Source organism: Xiphias gladius, chromosome 14 (genome assembly GCF_016859285.1).
Source record: "Xiphias gladius isolate SHS-SW01 ecotype Sanya breed wild chromosome 14, ASM1685928v1, whole genome shotgun sequence".
NCBI lineage: Eukaryota > Metazoa > Chordata > Actinopteri > Istiophoriformes > Xiphiidae > Xiphias > Xiphias gladius.
Genome location: NC_053413.1, coordinates 6,941,804 through 6,953,721, shown reverse-complemented (window position 1 = coordinate 6,953,721; position 11,918 = coordinate 6,941,804). Strand labels below are relative to the sequence as shown.

Below are 11,918 nucleotides of genomic sequence, written 5' to 3'. Positions count from 1 at the left end.
AATCCCCAATAGACATCTTGTATGCGGCCTTCTCTCTGATGCTTGGGTCAGGACAGTTTTATGCACTTAGAGTACCCCAGGAAGAAAAAAAAAAAAAAAAGACTTCGGTAAAGAAACAGATTTCAAGACATGATTTAATCCAAAGTCTAAGAAAACCAATTTGGGATAGTACTGCGCAATAAAGTTGTGGTACATCTTCAGACTACAAAGGTTTATTGGTTGAATGGAGATTATCACAGCAAAAACAACTTCAGCATCAACTATCATAAAAATGTCTGTTTGATTTCATATAAAAGCATATATTTTGCTCCACTAAAGGTAGTAGGTTACATAAAAAAAAACAGCCGCCTTTGCCATATTTTCTACTTTTCTTTAGTTATCTGGGAGAGACGTCATATATCCAGTCAGAATGAGGAAATAGGAATGAGGAAAATACTGTAGTTTGCATCCACCTTTTCTGGTTGGTGAAGTGTGTTTTTTTGTCTTTATTTATTTATGTTGGCAGTTTGTATTTTGATGTCATGTTTAATGTGTTTTGTTGACTTGTTTGGAAGAAATGTCACCGGGGCTGCTGCGGGGCAGTTTAAAGTTGGTTCGGCTAAGCCAGTTATTTCAGAAGTGCTTTGTTCTGTCAACCTGAGCAACCTTTTAGCCGAACTGCAGCTGAACTGCATGTTCTGTTGCCTTAAGATTGATGACAGTGGCCTTCTTTCACATTCAGCAGAGATGGAGCAAGATTAGCAGTCGTTAAGAGTGGTGAGAGTGAACCAAAGCAGTAGTGTTGTGGGTTGTACAAGCAAAATAACTGCGGAGTCAGGCGATAAACTGGAAACTGGAATTACAGTTGGGACTTGTATTGTTTTGTTTTTTTTAAAACCATGTTTTCAGAAAGTTTTGCTTAAAATTGAAAACATCAGGCAGGTGATTTATACAACAACTGAGTTTAGACTAAACCACAGGTATAAATGAGCACGTTATGGATTTTGGTTTTAGATTTTTTGGTATGAATGTGTTTGAAATCATCCCTTCCTACACCAAACATTATACTTTTAATCAGCATTTACACTTTTTCTTTATCACATCACTCTATCAATATTCTACTCTGCATCTAGTCCCAAAACTAAGGGACACATGTTTATTGATAGGATATGATATTGATGTTTTTTGAAATATAGCACACGTAGAGTCAAAATAGTTAATATTTAGACAATGGTATTTCAATGGGTAACATCCGTGCATTTCATTGAAATAAACTGTGAGAATATCCTATTTAACTCGCAGCAGCAGAAGCCACCAGGGTCATGTGTCATTCTATCCTGCTCACGTGTCATCATTCTTTGATTAGATTTTAGAACCATCTGATGGAATTGTTGCAACTATGAGGGCGACCATTCTGGAAATTCACTTCTACATCTAGCCCCCAAGAGAGTGTGATCTACACTTATTTCACTGCGTTTTCACTAAGTGACTACAAGTTGGTTCTGAGTTGATATAAATGAAGAAGTGTTCAACTGTTGTAACAATGTCTCAGTAAGTACTTATATATTGTTTTTTTCTTTTTTATTAGTTTTAGCAGATTTATCTAAGGTCAAACAGGTAAATGAGCAGTACAGGACATCTGCAGTTCACAGTTCACCCTTCTCGTTGAATTTGCTTTAGTTTAACCCCTGATTTTGTACATGTTTTTGAATTGGTGTTGATACCTGCCTTAAGATGCTAGTAATGTATGCAGCTGACAAGATTTTACTCCAGATGTCTTAGCACAATGGGAGGCTACAGTCACCTTATATTTAACACAGTTACAGCCTTTCCTTCCTACTAAGTTTTCTGTGCTGTATATAGTTTTGGCTTTCTGACTGTTCAATGAATAGCGTACAAACATGTAAACATCCCTCTTCAGTCCAACGAAGAGCAAGGCTCCACCATCCACAGGCATGCCCAAGTCATATGGGATCACCGGTCCTATCAGTGAGGATCTCCCTGAAGAGACTGACCTGATACAGACCAGAAAGCTGATCCAAAGTCTGAGATCATATGGTGTGTTCGAGGATGACTTGGAGCTCCAGCACAGGTATGATATGTCTTTTTCTTTGTCATTCTTTCCACCCTGAAATGTGGATTTTTTTTGGGGTGTTTTTTTGTGACTTGGACTTTTTGTGTATTGGATGTTATGCTGCTATTGAGACCTCTTACATGGTTGGGCTTTGCTGTGAAAAGAGTAAACCAGTTAACAACAACATCCTCAGTGGATGAAGTTAATGCAAGTGCTAGACCACAGGTGAAAGGGACCATGTGGCATGCTTTGCTTCAGAGAAATGGCAATATTTGAAAATGCTCTTTATGTTTTCTGTGCAGAGAGAGGGTCGTGAAAAAACTGGAGTCACTCTATAAGGAGTGGCTCAAAGAAATTTGCATAGAAATGGTAAGAAATTGTTGGTTAAATCTTTTTTATTCCTACTGTTGTCTCAAAAGTTTCTCCAGATATGATACTGAAAACATGTTATTGCACAGATAATAGAATTTCACTGTTATGCTTTTTTTATTTTAGAACGTACCCGAATCTGTGACCGACAATGTCGGAGGCAAGGTCCTTCCATTTGGCTCCTATTATCTGGGAGCTCACTCAAAAGGTAATGAAGAGATTCTTTCCTCCACTGTAAGAGCATGTTAGGACTGAGGCAACGTGTATTTCACAATGCCGCATGTGATTCATAATATGTGAATACGCTTTGTTGATCCACAGTAGGTTATTGCATGTGGGGATCTGCTGTGTGATAAATCTGCTAGCCATCGGTTTCACAAGTGACACTTTGTTTTCAGGGCATAGGTTCTTTCAGTGGCGGGTTACCAACTCTGAGAGGATATGGTGAAGATAATGGTCGATTTGAATACAGACTCTCCTCTGATATGAATCTGTGTTGCTTTGACAGGTGCTGATATTGATGTCCTTTGTGTCGGACCTGGATTTCTGGAGCGAAAGGATTTCTTCACCTCCTTCAATGAGAAGCTAAAAGCCCAGAAGGACGTCAAAGACATACGGGTCGGTCATATAAGTCATTTATCGCGTACAAGTCAAAGGACATTTTTCTCCCCAGTACAAGTGACTAACAGTATTCTTGTCCTTAGGCGATTGAAGAGGCATTCGTCCCGGTCATTAAACTGACTTATGACGGAATTGAGGTAATTTGTCCAGGGAAACAACTAAAAACTTTACTGTCTGCTGTATCCTCAATTCAAGTTTTGTTTGCACGTGCCTTAATCATCGTTTTTGTGTCTCTGTGATTTTCTAGATTGACTTGGTCTTTGCCCTGGTTGCAAAGAAGTGCGTCTCTGAAAATATAAATCTTCTTGATGACAAGATATTAAGGGGCATGGATAAACGCTGTGTCAGGAGTCTCAATGGTAAACATCAGATTAAAGCACACAACTGCTCAGAAATCCTGCAGTGTCACCCGACAGCTGTAGTTGTCTGTCTTTGATGTACAGCAGTGTACCAGTTTGTTTACTTGTGGTTTGTCCTTTTCCACTGTTACTCTTTCTATATTATTTTTCGTTTTCATGCTGTGTTTATAGGCTACAGAGTTACAGAAGAAATCCTCAGTCTTGTGCCTAACGTATTTAACTTCAGGTGTGCTTTGAGAGCCATCAAGCTGTGGGCCAAACGTGAGTTGAACTACACAGAACTAGTTAAGCCTGCTAGTCCCTCAAGAGACTGTGAATTGGTGGACATGTCCCCTTAGATGATAATTACACATTTACACAAACAATGCCTGTCTTGTCCTTTATTCAAAACAGAATTACATGTCATTGACTGTATCCAGTATAATTTTCTACTCAGTGGAGCAAAATGATAACTTCAATCTCAGTTTATTGTTCACTATGAAGCGAAACGCTGAGTATTAATTATGTGGGGATTAGTTGGGAATAACTCTTACTTTGAAACCTCTTATTTCCCTTCAGGGCGTAACATCTACTCCAACATGGTGGGCTTCTTGGGCGGCATATCATGGGCCATACTGGTGGCTAGAATTTGCCAGGTGTACCCCAATGCTGCAGCGTCCACCCTGGTGATCAAATTTTTCAAGGTTTACTCAATGTGGTGAGTTTTTCCCGGCATTTCCGGTGTCCTTGTTGAATGAAAAAACATCAAACTTGACCGTATCCTTGTTTCCATTCAAATACCGACTGCCCGTTTGAGCTTATCTCTTGCTCTCTATGGGCAGACTCCATATTTGTTAAACAGTATGCACTTACTACAATAACCAATTTCTATGCATGTGATTGGTTGGAAAATAGCAGTTCAGCTCACTTGGTGCTTTTCTCCAGAAGTGAGCCCCTCTCAATTTTTGAAAGGCAACTAGAAAAGAAATGATTCGTTGTTGGGCTTTTTAAATTGTGACTGCCTTCTATCAATCTGAAAATGTAGCTGCATGTAAATGCTTTGTAAAAGTGGGAGACGAGGATCAGTTGATTTGAAACTCTTGTGTTTTGTGTCAGGGTGTGGCCAGTCCCAATTCGTCTGAGGGTAGTAGAAGACTGCTACTACAGCTTTCCTTTTTGGGACCCCAGGGTGAGGCCTCGGCAGAATTTTTATGAAGATTTTAGGCTGAAAGCATAGATTTATGTCAGTTTGTGAATTATTATTAAGTTCAAACACAAGTAAGCTGAACATCTGTGATCTTCTGCATTTCCAGATTAATCAAAGTGACCGCTGCCACTTAATGCCCATCATTACCCCGGCATACCCACAGCAGAACACATCATTCAATGTGTCTCAATCCACCTTAGCCATCATCACAGAAGAGATCGAACGGGGTATGTAGTCACTTAGCTGACAACCACCGAATGCTCACTGTTCACTACCTGCATTGTGGGCCCATTAACCGTTACTGTAACAAGGTTGATTTAACACAATCTGTAATCTTGGATGAAGTTAGCTCAGTTTAGTCAAACCATGTTAAACTCATCACTTCAGTGATTCTTCAGGGATTCTATTCTGTATACAAAGTGGTGGGATTTTGTTTTACCGAGACTTTAGAAGCTCTCCTTTCCTCATTCACAGGCCACACCGTCGCTCAAGAGATACAGCAGGAAAAGGCGAACTGGGCCCAGCTCTTTGAAACGCCAGACTTTTTTGAGAAGTACCAGTATGTATTGAGCTACCTGAAGATAAAAATAAGGATTGTCATGTACAAAATACACACTGCTTTTCTAAAATACAGAAATTTCCTCCGACATTGTTTTTAATTGTTTATCATTTTGATATTTTTTAATATATACCTCGTTCTGGAGGAATTTTACTTTGAAAAAAAGAAAATTACTCTACCCTAGCTTGTATCCAGTACCGTATTGTATGTTTTATTCTGAAGTAAGTAGACTTAAATTCATTTGTTTTGACACATTGTGCTTTATAGGGCGTGACCATGTGTTGAAATTTACTTTGTGATTTTTTTTTCTCAAAGTAAGCAACTTAAGGCAGGCTCATTGTGTGTTACATAGTGAAATTCATATGGTGTTGTTGTTGTAAATTGAAAATGTTTTGCAACCAACAATTCTTGAATGGCAAGTGCGTAACGCATGTCCAGAACAATATTTGCCGTTATTATCTGAAAATGTAGTGCAAAGCCTGTTTAGGTTATTGAAGAAGTGGATCAGCTTTTGTTTGTTACTGTGACCGACTTTCATGCTTTCCCGTTTTGAATCAATGTAAAGACAAGTTTTTACTGTTTGCTGTTATTAAGTGTAAAAAATGTTGACTGAAGTCTGTTCAAGGAATTTTAGAGGACACGAATCATCTGCTTGCTCCTGTGTGGATTGAAGGCATTTTTAATGTACTTTCTACAGTCGTAATATGCTGTTTCAGAGTTAAACGTGGACCAAAGTTTGATGGTTGCATGCTGATTGTTTTGATGGATGTTTTGCAGACCAGGTTTTGATGGTTTCTGTTAGTAATACAATATATGGACTGAAACCTGTTACAAAGTATATGAAAAATGTGATCATGTCCTGGTTGCTAAATGGACTGCTGCAGTCCTGAATGAGTTTTTAAGCTCTGGGTATGCACTGCCGGACCTGACTATACCTGAACATTCTTACTGAGTTTCTGTCTGTTATATTGCATTTAGTACAATGTCTTGTTTGAATAAATCTGCCCTGTGTTCCGATCTCACTTTCTTACTCTGACGAATTTTGACTGAACCTCTTGATTATCTCTTTTTTCTTGGATCCCAACTATTTGGCAATTGGAAGGTCAGAGCAGGCAGTGTCCTTGATACGGCTAATACAGTTATTATCTTGTGGATGAACTGATCGACATAATGAACAGCTGTGTACAGCTTTTGATGTCAATTTTTAAAGTTGTGTTTCTGAGTCTTGGCATTAAATACACAAATGCAGACCACTTCACTCTAAAAAACACAGGTTTTATCGCTTAAAATAGTCAGATTTGTCTTTCTTGGTAAAACAGAAACCAATAATCATGTAGTAAGATCTAATAAGATTATTAATAATAAAAATCTTTGTAATAAGATCAGTCTGTGTACAAAGGCACAGTGCTGTGACATGTGGTGCCATTAAGCTGTTTCTTATGTTTCAAGGCATTACATTCTGCTGCGAGCAACTTCTGCTACAGAGAAGCAGCATCTTGAATGGTGAGTACACAGAACACAGAAAAGGAAGAGCCCAGTTGAAGTAAAACTGGAAGGAATGTGGACATTTTGGTAGACAACCATATATGTTTGGGTGGAAAGGCGTCTCATTCATGTCCGTGCTTCTCTTGGAGAGAGAAAAAAGTTTTAATATTTTATTTCCATCTACTCCAGTGCTTTCCTCTTTCTGAAAATTATCTTTTGTTCAATCTGTCAGGGTTGGCCTGGTGGAGTCTAAAATCCGACTCCTGGTGGGGATTCTGGAAAGAAATGTGAATGTTTCCCTGGCTCATGTTAACATGCAGCCCTTCCCTGGATCCAGGAACCCTGATAACAAGTAAGGATGTGATTTGAACTCATTCCTGTTTGTTGTTCTTATGCCATATATTTACTCTCAGTTTGCGGTGAAAAAGCATTAAAGCTTGCTTCTTATTTTTGGCAATTAGATGTTGTACTTTGTCAGCTCATTGGCCTGTATTTCTGTCTGTTTCAGAGATGGAGTGAGCACATTGTGGCTGACTGGTCTTGTCTTAAAAACAGAGGAATCTAAAAATCAGAAAGTAGACCTGACCTCCGACCTCCTTTCCTTCACAGATACTGGTATGTTTTTTTTCTGTTTCTTTTGGAAATTTACTAGAAATGGAGCAATGTTGTGTAAAATTATAAATCATATTTTTATTTTGTACTGTTGCAGTCTACAGCCAGGCAGAGAGCTGTAAGATCCTTGAAGAGGGGATGAACATATCAGCCACATATGTAAAGAGGGAACACCTTATCTGGAATATGCCTAATGGCACTTGCAAAAGGGTTTTCAATCCAAAACTGAAGCCTGCAGCGAGCCATCAGATCGCTACCAGAGTGTCGCCCACCCACCAACCACCTGTCAATGTGTGCCAACCAGGCCCAAAGGGAAAAGGCTGGCCTCAATATGAGAAGCCAGCCAAGAGGATAAAAGCTGACAAGGTAGGCCAAACCATTCCATGCTTTTTTTGATGAAAAAATCTACTAGGTTCTGGTGCAAAAATTAATAGTTCACCATTACGCAAAATACGCTTACAGGCTTTCTTGCTGACGATTAAATGAGAAGATGGCTACCACTCTTACTACTGTACATTAAATCTGAGGCCACAGCCAGCAGCTGGTTAGGTTTTTTGATTTTGTTCTTTTTCTAAAATTATATCTCATTTGTTTAGTGTGTACTAAAACCAAACTGAAAAAAATGACAAGTTGTGGTTTTGTAGTGGGTTACGCGCTGGACTGTTTCTTGGCCTGGGGTCTCCACTAGATGCCTGGCAAACACACAGTGACAACAAGACTCCAGGAAGTTACGGCACCTAGCCAAGAAATATTCCAGCACATATTTGTACACTTATTGATTATTTATTTACAATACTTGCAAATCAAAAACATTTCTGTTATGGATAACCTTTGGGCAGAGCCAGGCCAGCTGTTTCCTCCTGTTTCTGGTGTTTATACTAAGCTAACTGGCTGTTGGATGTAGCGTCATATTTAGCAAACGAAAGAAAGAGTGGTATTAATCTTCTTATCTAACTCTTGGCAAGGAAGTCAATTAACATACTTTCCAAAACTAATCCTTGAACATGCCCAGTACCCTTGTTAAGATAAGAGTCCAAACTAATTGCAGTAACCAAGTCCTTGGTTGTTCTCTACAGGAATCAGTGCCTGTGAACAAAGGCTCATCAGTGGAAGTGTCCGGACCCCGCAAACCGACTTCAGCCTCCATGACTCCACAGACCGCAAAGAGACCTCCTTCTCACCATGCGGAGACTTTATCAAAGAGGTTCAAACCTCAAAAGGAACCAACTAAAGAGACGAAACCCACCTGCTCTGAACAGTCCCCTACAGGCGTCTCACTCAGTATGAGTCCGTCTCCCGGTGTGAGCCCACCAAGGAACAAGAGACCTGGCGCTCCTGAGCTTGAGATGCAGACCAAGAAACTCAAATTTGAGCAGGTATGCCACACTGTCTTTGAAAGGTGTCCTATCAACAGACACTCATAAACTTCTCAGCTTGCTTAGATAAACAAAGTCTTGCTAAGGGACTTAGTACTAGTAAAGATATTTATATGTACTGACTTGCCTCACTGTCTGTTCCAGCCTACTGTGGAGCTGCCTGAACTGCTTTCCGGCCACACCAAGCCTGTTAATTTCATCAAACAAGCAATCAAACTACAACTAATCAGGTACAGCAGCGTGTTATGAACAGAAACCTCCCCTTAGTTTCCTACTTATACCTCTACTTTCACCTACCTTGTCATGCCCTCCATTTGACACATATGCCACACATGTTGAGAGCCTTAAGAAGGTCTGTTGCACGGTCGACTGGTAGAGCTGGATGGATGTCATCACTTTTCGCCACAAGAGGGCAGTGGAGCCCTTCTACTGGCCCCCTTCTTCAACCGCAGCAAAGCCATGGTTGAACAGACACACTGTCCAAAGACTGGTCAGGTGGTGACAGCAAACCCCGCTGCAGATTAGTTATCTTTACCATAAGTAATCTCTGCAAATGGCTCAGTCCTCCAGGGGAGAAAATAAGGATTTTGAATGCTTGCATTTTTCAGCTTAATGTGTTGATTTTGGAGACCAGATAATAGTAGTGAGGTCCTGATGAATAATTTTGTGATGTATTTATATGGATGATTTATCACGATGCAATAACAATATAGATATTTTTGGTGTTGCCGTTGATAATTGTCCTGAAAGTGCTGTACCCAGGAGATAATATTTTGTCAGTTGACTTCTGTGAGCTTTTTTTGCAGAGTGATGCTCTTAAGTCTTCTCCTGTCTTTGATTAACTGTAATTAATGACATGGAGGAGCAAACGTCACTTGTTATTGAACGGCGATTGTTTTTTTTTGCCTTTTTGGATGAAGAAGATAGTAGTAAGCATGCTTAAGATTTGAGCACCACAAAAATCACACTCAGTCTAACGCCATTAAACTAAGGGACTGCCCACAGTATAGTGCTGATGGCACGTCGGACCTCATGCATTAAAGTGGCTGTAGCATGGTCCCTAAGAACAGATGTAGATAAAATCCTCAGAGGAGAGTAGAACAGAATGCTAAATTTCCTTACAAGATAGTCTCATTTTGACTAGATTTCCACCCTCATCACTGGCTCTGTGATTTTTTTTTTCCCACCAAACCTAACACTTCTGACATTCCGTAATCCCACAACACTGAGTCGTGAACAGGACGTCCCAGTTAATTTCATCGAATGGACATAAGACATAAGATCATTAGTTGGAAGGGGGATTTGCGCATGACAAGACACCCAGATACTCAGCCATAGGAATCCGACTCACAGCATTGCCGAGTTTAAGGTTTTCTGTTGTTTTGCATCCCAGTGTGCTCAAAAATTCCAAAAATGTAGCTTGTAGGCGCGTGTATGTTGTTGCTAAGGAACGGGGCCCCTGTGCCCCCATAAAGCGTCCTCTATATGAGTATCATTACTTATCACCATTCAGCGGTGGCAAGACATCTTTATCCCCAGTTGACCATAATTATCGCTGTTCATGCTCACTGTGGCTTTAGACCTTTATTTATTACTGAGAGATGCAGATGTGATGTAAAAGTAATTGCTGACATAAAGGAGAGGCTGCAAAGTGTAGGAGACAGTCTGTTATTTCAAACCTTTAAATCATTATCTAATGGGATAAACAACCAAATCAAAAGCAAGCCTATTTTCTTACGCAGCAGTAATGGCGTACTTACATTTGTCTCTAATTAATCATGGACAACATTAGGACTTCACCCAGAGGTGTGTCCACAGGAGGTCCAATCTAGGGCTTGGGACTCCACTATAGTTGTGGCCCCTCTTATCCCCACTCTGCACTCTGTTCGGGACAGAGGCTCAGGGCATGGCCCCCTGTCTTCCTGCTGTTCCTCCATCTGCTGGTGAGGTGGTCTGGTCCCCAGACTGATGGCAAGACAATGAGTTAATGGCGTGTGTCGCTGTGAGTGACCGAGGGTCTCGTCCCAACTGGGCCTCCTGATGACCACTGATCCCACAATCGTAGCCGGCACCATGCCAAGGCTAATGGGGGGAGTGATCCTCCTGCAGTGGACTGGAACTTGCAGTTTACAGCGTTTAATTACAGTCTGCTAATTCAGGACAAGGAGCAAATCTCTCTGGTTTCTGTCTTAAGACTCTTTGGTGGAGTGTTACCAGTGCATGTTAGCAAGCCTTTAACTATGTACCTAAACCTGAAAGAACAATAGTCTATGGTAAGCGCACGTGCAGGCATCCATAGAAACTAGCCTTCAATGCTAACTTCTGATTTGTACGAGATGATCGCTGCTGCCAGTGAGCCCATTGCACCATCCTTTTGGAGAAACTTTAAGAAGCTTTCTAAGCTGGTGTTTGATGATGTTCCCCAGTTGCCCCAGCAGCGCTCCTTTCACACACCAGTCAACACCCTGTGTCTTTCCACTTTGGTGGGTCCAAGTCGAAAAGCCAACACTTCCTTCATCTCACGCCCCTCTCCTCCTTGCCCAAAACACGACGATAAAAGCTAGCGTTTCACATCCGAGCAGCTGCAACAATGCTGCTCTGCTTTCAAAGGGGAAGATGCCACGTTGGGAGATGACAGGGTGTTGATATGAAAGTGGCGTCTCCTTCCCGGGTGAGATCAGAGGAGGCCCGGTACATGTGGGCTGGTCTGTTGCTCTGAGTGATCTGACCAGTGTGGCGGAGGAGAAGCGTCACGGGGGAAGAGACTTACTGGGATGTGTGTCTGTGTTAGTACTTGCAGGAATTTGGTATAATCCGTTCGGCAAAGGCCTCCAACTATTAGGGGGTTTCTTTTTGTCTGCACTTGAATTTGTTGATAATCAGTTCATTTGCATGTACGTAAAAGACTGAAAATGCCATAAAGTGTTTGTTTGTTAATCCTTTATATTTGAAACGACTATGCCGTAGCTGATCCCGTTCTACATGCTGTTTTAATGAGGGAAGTGGTGTTAGATGCTGTTCCATGAACTTATTGGTCTTACAAGCCTCCTATTTCTCTTACAGCGGGCGGAAGTGATCAAGCGCCACTGATTCGCTGAGGAGCCTGAGGATTAAATTGTTGCTTTCTTTCTTTCCCTCCTGAACAAGAGGAAAAACTTCATCCTCCATCATCAGCCATTAATCTTACATTTTTTTCTTTTTGCTTGCTTATTGTGTTTTGTTCGCATTGTCTGCACTGTAGTGAACAATAAAAAGTTGCAATTTAAATGCACTTTAAAACATTTTTTTGCGCTTTAAA

At 40.8% G+C, this 11,918-nt stretch overlaps 1 protein-coding gene across 1 annotated transcript; it reads left to right on the top strand.

The window, feature by feature from the left end:
• Nucleotides 1-1,934: 1,934 nt before the first annotated feature.
• On the top strand, nucleotides 1,935-11,754 carry LOC120798924 (poly(A) polymerase type 3-like). Its single transcript, XM_040143716.1, has 18 exons — nucleotides 1,935-2,071; nucleotides 2,356-2,422; nucleotides 2,549-2,630; nucleotides 2,931-3,040; nucleotides 3,127-3,180; nucleotides 3,291-3,402; nucleotides 3,574-3,663; nucleotides 3,961-4,099; nucleotides 4,498-4,570; nucleotides 4,695-4,815; nucleotides 5,063-5,147; nucleotides 6,597-6,650; nucleotides 6,865-6,984; nucleotides 7,141-7,247; nucleotides 7,342-7,610; nucleotides 8,321-8,620; nucleotides 8,765-8,850; nucleotides 11,684-11,754. The coding sequence occupies exons 1-18, from the start codon at nucleotides 1,935-1,937 to the stop codon at nucleotides 11,694-11,696; spliced, it is 2,019 nt and encodes a 672-aa protein (XP_039999650.1). The 3' UTR covers nucleotides 11,697-11,754.
• The last annotated feature ends 164 nt before the right edge of the window (nucleotides 11,755-11,918 follow it).

Excerpts from the sequence above, each read along its gene's own strand:
- LOC120798924 (XM_040143716.1), top strand. The coding sequence starts at position 1,935 with ATGCCCAAGTCATATGGGATCACCGGTCCTATCAGTGAGGATCTCCCT. Across the intron at positions 4,571-4,694 it reads TTCCTTTTTGGGACCCCAGG|ATTAATCAAAGTGACCGCTG; the intron begins GTGAGGCCTCGG and ends CTGCATTTCCAG. Across the intron at positions 4,816-5,062 it reads CACAGAAGAGATCGAACGGG|GCCACACCGTCGCTCAAGAG; the intron begins GTATGTAGTCAC and ends CCTCATTCACAG.